Source organism: Mercenaria mercenaria, chromosome 1, assembly GCF_021730395.1.
Source record: "Mercenaria mercenaria strain notata chromosome 1, MADL_Memer_1, whole genome shotgun sequence".
NCBI lineage: Eukaryota > Metazoa > Mollusca > Bivalvia > Venerida > Veneridae > Mercenaria > Mercenaria mercenaria.
Genome location: NC_069361.1, coordinates 74,087,661 through 74,095,675, shown reverse-complemented (window position 1 = coordinate 74,095,675; position 8,015 = coordinate 74,087,661). Strand labels below are relative to the sequence as shown.

At 35.6% G+C, this 8,015-nt stretch overlaps 1 protein-coding gene across 2 annotated transcripts; it reads right to left on the bottom strand.

Annotated features, from left to right (window-relative positions):
• Nucleotides 1–234: 234 nt before the first annotated feature.
• Nucleotides 235–7,584, bottom strand: LOC123533970 (DNA ligase 1-like). 2 transcript variants are annotated; one of them, XM_045315984.2, is made up of 3 exons: nt 6,415–7,584; nt 2,792–2,952; nt 235–1,801 (listed from the first exon to the last, which is right to left on the bottom strand). In XM_045315984.2, exons 1-3 carry the CDS (start codon nt 7,195–7,197, stop codon nt 1,774–1,776), a joined length of 972 nt encoding a protein of 323 aa, XP_045171919.2. In that variant the 5' UTR covers nt 7,198–7,584; the 3' UTR covers nt 235–1,773. The 2 variants fall into 2 exon arrangements, with proteins under 2 accessions (XP_045171919.2, XP_045171926.2); XM_045315991.2 differs by lacking the exon at nt 2,792–2,952 and having other exon boundaries at nt 6,415–7,579.
• Nucleotides 7,585–8,015: the final 431 nt, after the last annotated feature.

Sequence of the window (8,015 nt, the reverse complement as noted above, 5' to 3'; positions counted from 1 at the left end):
GGCACGGCTCAAGTATCGTTTCCAGGGGCAAAATTGCAGTTTATTAATATGATTCACGTATCGAAGGCAATTATGATTATCTTGTCTGCATTTACTGGGTATGTACCCAGAGACAAATATGTATTCAGCTTGGGGTCGGCATCTTGTGACTTCATCTTACGTGACTACTTCACATGGTACAATCTCGTGACTTCTTCACGTGGTATAATTATAATCAATTCAATAACCATGAAATATTTATGTTAATGCCCGCATACAAGAAAGAATACGACAAAAGACGTTTATTGAATGGTATATTATGCACATAAATGTATGAACACTAACTACATAGACATAAAATTTTAGAAGTATAGGTATTAAATGGCAAGAGAACAAAAATATGTTGTTTTTAGCTCACCTGTCACAAAGTGACAAGGTGAGCTTTTGTGATCGCGTGGCGTCCGTCGTCCGTCGTCCGTCCGTGCGTCCGTCCGTGCGTAAACTTTTGCTTGTGACCACTCTAGAGGTCACATTTTTCATGGGATCTTTATGAAAGTTGGTCAGAATGTTCATCTTGTTTTTTAAATACATGTGTACATGTAAATCTCGTGGGTTCATGCTCAACGCGCAACACTATTCATGATTATATAGTCTGACTTTTACTTGCTGAGGTCCCAATAACTTTGTTCTCGGGGAAAGTAGATATTCGGCTTTCGTGATATTTGGCTGTAATGCGCGCGTAAGATTGTTTTATTTACTACGAGTAAAACTGTTTTGAACGTCCTAGTAAATCCGTCAAAAGCGAAATTTATTCAGTAATAAGACGGGAATTTTCTTCAAGGAAACATGAAAAAAAAAGTTTCTTCATAACTTTTTTTGTATTAGCACAATAACCGTTTCGGAGAAAAATCGTAACTTAAATATTTTAATCTTTAGCCTTCTGGCGGCAATGCGACCAGCTGCATTTTTCGCAATTCAGTCTGTAAATTTCACTGAACACACCTTCAAATAAAAAATGATACTACCCAAATTGAATGATGGACCAGTTCATTTAGAACTTTAGCAGAGTAAAGTTTAATACTATTGTCTTAATAACCTGAGATAGGACCATTTCTAACAAGTATATATATACCACTATGTCCTGACAAATTCCACAGCACCAATTCTTAGTGGATTCCTTTATTGCATGAACTTATAAATGTAAGTATTACATTAAAATAACCCCTTGTCACAATTAATTTCCTGATGACCTTAGATAGGACCTTCCATAACAAAGTAGATATAGTAAAATACAATATATCGCGAATATGCAATTTGATTTTCTTAACCGCTTTAGTAAGGACCCTTCCTAACTGTGTGTAAAATACTGAAATAGTGCGATGTTGTCATTCTTGGTTATACCATATATGTTGTTGCCAGAATGGATTTCTTAATATCGCTTGTATGTGTTTATCATCAATATAAATTTATCACCATATCGTTGGATTTCTTTATTCTCGTCAAATAATAGAACCGTTCCTAACTAAAAATGTATATAAAAATACATTGGATTTCTTAATCGCCAGAGACAGGACCTTCCTAAAAATTCATGTACAGTAATAGGATTTCTTAGCCGCATGAGTTCAAAAATATCTGCTACAAATAACGCTATGCAGTCTGAAGCACCATTTAGTAAATGAATTGCAGAGTTTCACTTTTTCGCAGCAGATGCGATATTGACGATAAACATGGACGAGAAGTTGAATGTGTATGCATACGCCACCATTGACCGCCGAAACCATTTCCAGGATCCCCTCACTGCTTTTCTAGTCCGCTTGGCGATCTATGGAGAAAAAAAATGAAGACGATATGGATATTTGCTTGAGTGAATTTGGCGGTAAATTGAGTTTTCTTTCTCTTCTGACTTAAAGAGCCGTAAGCAGTTTCGTAGAAAGATTTGTTACAAATAAATATATATTACATTGTATACCATACCATTTTCATATAGCGCCCTTTTCATGATAAATGAGCCGTGCCATGACAAAACCAACATAGTGGCTTTGCTACCAGCATGGATCCAGACCAGCCTGCGCATCCGCGCAGTCTGGTCAGAATCCATGCTGTTCGCTAACAGTTTCTCTAATAACAATAGGCTTTGAAAGCGAACAGCATGGATCCTGACCAGACTGCGAGGAGGCGCAGGCTGGTCTGGATCCATGCTGGCCGCAAAGCCACTATGTTGATTTTCCCATTGCACGGCTCAAATACGTTCAAAGGCACTTTACATACAAAGGCAGCCACTCAAGGTGCCAAATTCATCCTTTACTAGTACAGACACTTAGCGATCTAACCACAGAGACAGAGAGAGAGACAGCCCAAAGAACAAAGAGAGAAATCTTTTAGATACAGGCATGTCCGCCTAACTTAGCCTAGAGCTGTCTGGTTCTTTGTAGCACCAATACACGCGTCGTCTTTCCTGCGAAGAACTGGTACTTGCCTTATAGATAGGTGGGAGTCATTCGACAGCATTTCAGAAACTTCCAGTGCCTGGACCGTGATCCGAACCCTGGTCCTCTGTATTGACAGTTAAGCAACTGGGCCTATACATATATGTGACAGAGCGAAAATGCTGCATTGCTAACTTAACTAGAACTTAAACCTGTCTATGAATTAGGGAATTGTGAAGGAAGACATGCTTTCTGGTGTTAAAAAGGTTTTGGAATTCCATTTGCATGCATTTCGTTCTATAATATTTCTTTCAACTGTTAGATGAGTACTCTTTTGGGAATTGACAACTCTGAATATTCACAAATGCCACGGCATGCACATATACCCATATCGGCTGTATCTGGAATCAGATCTTCTTAAACTATCATAGAAGATGTTGTCCAAATCAGCTGGGAGAGGCCCAGTCAAGGGCACTCCTGTTATATAGAAGGCTCGACGAAGTACTTTCAATGTACGGCGAGAAATATGTACAATTCTTCTCCTAACCTAAAGGATTTTAAAAAGTAGAAAACTAAATTTCTTCCTTACTGTGGGCATATCTAGGAGATTCAAATATGTTAGTAAATAGTGTTATCTCACTCAATGATAAAATCAACATACTAAACAATTGAGCTTTATTTACTCTGATTTTAAAAGAGTCCAGCGCACTGGCTCTGGCACATAGATAATAATGTTATATATATAGATCTATATCAACAGAGATTCAAACAAAATACTTAAATCTTCCAGTTCAAAACAAACTTTAGTGTAAAAAGTACAAAATTAATAAACAGTAGAATTTCAATACTATACTAAACAGTAAAGATCAACAATATATGATCAACAATTATAGATTATAAAACTTGGCCATCTAGATTTTCTCATTAAGTACTTATTTGCTTTTTTTAATGTATATATCAGTTTATAGCAATATTCTTAAGTACAGATCTATAAGTAAGGATAAGGTTTTTTTTTTTAAAAAAAAATGTGGTGTCGCGACAAAATGAGACATATAAAAGATCATAAGTATATTCGTCTTCGGTAATTGCTTTTAATTTTGGATATATCTGGTATTAACCTACAATATGCATGACCATAAAATACGATATTTTTAATACGTTTAAATACGATACGTATAAACGCCACTGGCTAAATGCCAAGCAGCCCTGTTATATTGCGAATGTAAATTAAAAAAATAATGCCTCATTAAATTTAACATTGTTTTGTTTTCTAATTTAAATGACCCCTAATAGTCAGCTAATCCAAACCCACACCACCTGTCACTTTGTTGGGTAAAATGCCGTATGTAAGTTATAAAGTGATTAAGTCTTTCCTGGCTTCATTACCGTTATTAATTAACCCGTCCTCTGAAAGTAAATAACAAATGGCTGAAGTTACAACTTCCTCACTTGAGGCACAATCTCTTTTCTCAAATAGTCACAGAGAACATATACCTCGCTCAGGGATCGAACTCACGACCCCACAATCCGTATATCTGCGCTCTCCCTATTGAGTTAATCGGAGAGTCGTAACTGCATGAAAAATTGCTATCCTATAGTGAGTGGCCACACCCTATAGATAATAGCATTACTCTACGCACTCTTAATACGACTGTAGTAAACGCTATTTAAACTAAACAATGCGAAATGTTATGCATTTAAATTTTCAAAAAGTCACATTAACTCTTAGTAAGTTTAATCAGCTTTGAGGTCATAGAGCTATGGTTTAAATACTGAACAAAAATATATGAAGTCTTTGTAAAAAAAATCCATTTAATTCGTAACACATTTTTTTCGTGGGGGGAGGAGGGGTGCGAGTATAAAACTATTTCTCATGTATTTATATTTTCAATGTACTGAATGTGCATTATCTTTGATATAATTATATTGTCTACTTCGTGCATTTATTACAGCACTTTTTTGGTCCTAATACTTAAGACACTTCTCTGTTTTACTGAAATTAACATACGATACCCGTTGTCCTGTAGTTAAGAGCAGTATTTGCACGTCATATTACGGCCTGACTTAAACAATACCCTAGTCTATTGAAAACAGTTAATACCGCCGTTAATAGTTCCTAGCGCCGTTTTCAACAGTATTTCAGTAATGTAACAGCAGACAGTTCGCCTTACCAGTGTTCCTGGATTCTATTCCAGTACTGTCCTGTTATACGCAAGTAACTGCCACCTTTTCCATATGAATCAGAGATGGACGACGAATTTAATGATTTCAGACAATGTCTTTAATTATAAGGATTCGCATGTATAAAAAATTAATTTGTCATGGCATGACCCAGGACAGTTATAAAAGTCTTCTCAGATTTAAGTCTTCATTCAGTAAAACTGTGGGTAGCTTTATCAGTGTTCATGTCTTTAACCTTTAGCCTGCTGACGGCAAATGATTCTGCCTTTGCGACCAGTGCAGACCAAGATCAGCCTGCACGGCTGATCATGGTCTGCACTGTTCGCTGTCCAGTCAGTAAATTTCAGTGAACACCCCTTCGAATATTAAATGGTGTTGCCCAGATTGAATAATTGACCAGTCCATTTTAGAAATTTAGCAGGCTAAAGGTTAACTGAAATAGCATGTCACAGTTCGATGAAGATGCATCGACGAAAAGGACGAAATTGAATTTCCCTTTGTTTAACATTGACTTTAACTTTGATCTCGCTTTTGTTAAATGATCGCATTTTTCGGCAAATATTCAGGAGTATCTATCTCTGCATACTGCCAACCACTGCCGTGAGTGTTACAGGCAGGGTGTATTATAATTATAATGAGTAATTACAAAACAAAACTTGGATAGAATATAAAAGAAAATGCGCCTTTTATCAATAAAAGAAAGTTTGAATACTATTTAGTATGTATCAGGAGAATTTCTAGCCTGCAGGTCTAGAATTTCAATTCTGTAAATTTTCAGTCGGACAATCCATAGACTTAAAGAATTTTCAGACTGGGTGTATAAAGTCTGTTGGAAATACAATTTTACTCAAATCGTAGGTTAAAACTAAATGTTTCTCTTATTGCATGCATGCTAGATGAAACTAATAGGCGGATTAAAGACAGTTTCGTTACTCTGCATTTTCGAAAAATTCAAGGTCTTCCATATTAGCTGAAAATCACATGTAAATCAAACAAGTTTAAACAGTGGTTTTGACTTAAATTGCAATTTCAACATATTTCATATACACATTCTGTAAATTTTACAGACTGAAAAAACCTTTGAATTATGAATTGTCCGTATATTTACTGAATGTTATTTAAAGCATTGATATCCTAGACCTGATAGTGTAGAACCATTTTTAAAACCATTAAATAATGCTGTTACAAAACTTGACGCGATGTTTAAAAACTTTGTACAAATTCTGAAACATGTACATTAGTAAATTCGTATCATTTCAACGTTATGAACTTGGACTCAACGGGATATAAAACGTGACCAATTAAGACAGATTGGGTTTGCATTTAGTAAACTATGTAGAGACACGATCAGATATCGCAATAATAGGATTATATTTCAAAGTATTTCTGAAAAGGGTAATCTGTGACATCACATATTATATGTATGGATGTCATTAAATCTGATACCGTAAGTTACATAAAAAATCGAAAAGACGATAAAAAATGACAAAAGTATGCTGTAAAAGTAGGACCTAAACTATACATTAATATTGAGCTGCACGTAAACAGGTAAACATTCAGATTTTTTAAGGCACATATCTCTTATTCGTATACCCTTGACCTTACAGTTCAATGTAAATCAGTAGTCCCATTCTTTGGTTTCCCGGATAAACATGAGACAATATATTCCCCTTTAGTTGTCAGTCTACTAATATCAAAACAAACCATTTCTGTTTTTCTAAACGTTAGAGATCTAGTTTTAAACACTTAGCATGCAGCGATTCATTTTTCATCTAATTCGCGTAGACTTTGATCTAAAGAAACCCCTGAAAAATTGGAAGAATGCTACCTTTTTCTTTCTTTTGGATTTCTTTTCAGATTTAATAACTTGTGCACTTTCTAAATTATCGTCGACAACGTGAGAGTCCACTTTATCATGTGAAGAATCTCCTGTTGAATGAATTTCACCATCGTTTTCATCGTCCTGAGAATTATCAAATTTAGCATACTGCCTTTGTGAGTAACTGTTCATACGTCTGTGAACCTTCTGAATCATCGAAGAGCTGCTCGCACTTTGCGCTATACCGTTGTTTTGTTTTGAGTTTTTCATCATTTGTTTTGTGTCTTTATGGTTTATATGATGATCATCATCGTCATCGTCCTCCTGTTCAGTGTCACTATTGTCATCACTGCTTTCACAACTGGTGTTTTCTTTTTCAGCTTCTTTGTGACTAGAAGGTTGTTCAGCATTTGACTCATTCTGTTCCGTGTTAAAGATTTCTTCTGTTTCTTTTCTTTCAACTACTTCTACTTGAGTTGTGATTTGTTCACTGATAATATCCTGTGTTTCTAAAGTCTTTACATCATTATGTTCCACTTCTAAATTGCCGTCAACTTTGTCACGTTTTGAGTCATCGCTTTCACTTTTGATTTCAGTAATCTGCGGTGGTACTCTTTCCTCTTCAGTGTCCGATTCATGAACTATTTCCTCTTGCGCGTCAATAAATATTTCCTCATCTTCATTATCAAGATCGCCGTATTTCTTAGACTTTGAACCAAAAATGTTAGAAAAAATGCGAAGGTTTATACTGGATCGGACTTGCGATCCCCACCGTCCTATCGCCTTGAACATGTTTATTTATCCTTATTCCTGAACTGACCGACACAAACTGATATCTTCACCAGATGCGTGTTTACAACCGTTTATGTGGTGATATAACTATAATCTTAAATTTTTGTCAATAAACAGCACGCCAATTGTTGCCAAATATAAACAATTGCGTTCGCATACATATTATGTGACATTCACTTTACACTACCAAATGATATTCCAAAATGTTTTAGTTTCATGTTGCAAAATATCTCAAATATTTCAACACAGATCCATTTTTGCTTTATCTACTGTGTCCCATACTTTGAACTTTGATAAAATCGTGTATATAGCCGGTGTTTGTGTGTTTAACCGTGACCTTAGCGGGTTTTTTCTATATGATAAATACATAGGTAGTTCTGTTTGCCTACCAACCTATATTTACACCTGTGATCGGTTGAAAGGCGATAAGATCCGCTTCACTACACTTAAAACGTTTTGCATAGACATGTCAGTGGCGTAATTTGTTAATTGTTTGCTTAATATTTTACACTTTGATTTATAGTGCTTTGTTAAAATATGCCAGCTATTGTGCAGTAAACAACATGCAAATAATAATAAAAAAAAAGAAAAGTAAAAGCGCTCAAAGTACTGATGGTGACGGCAAATTGCGGCGAATCAGTCGGTGACATCTGCGGAATATTCTTAATGCTTTTTCACTGCGTGTCATTATTTTCTTACACACTGGTGTAGTCTTTAATGGATAGTTTTGGTATTTATTAGTAGAATAAAACAAGTGGAGATGCAAAACATCTCTATACCTGTTACACCCCAATCAGGCTTCGCGAAAGTACTGGCGT

Coding starts and splice junctions, on each gene's coding strand:
- LOC123533970 (XM_045315984.2), bottom strand. CDS start 7,197: ATGTTCAAGGCGATAGGACGGTGGGGATCGCAAGTCCGATCCAGTATA. Junction 2,953..6,414: donor AATCCAAAAGAAAGAAAAAG/GTAGCATTCTTC, acceptor AAAATCCTTTAG/GTTAGGAGAAGAATTGTACA. Junction 1,802..2,791: donor TCCAGATACAGCCGATATGG/GTATATGTGCAT, acceptor TTTTCTCCATAG/ATCGCCAAGCGGACTAGAAA.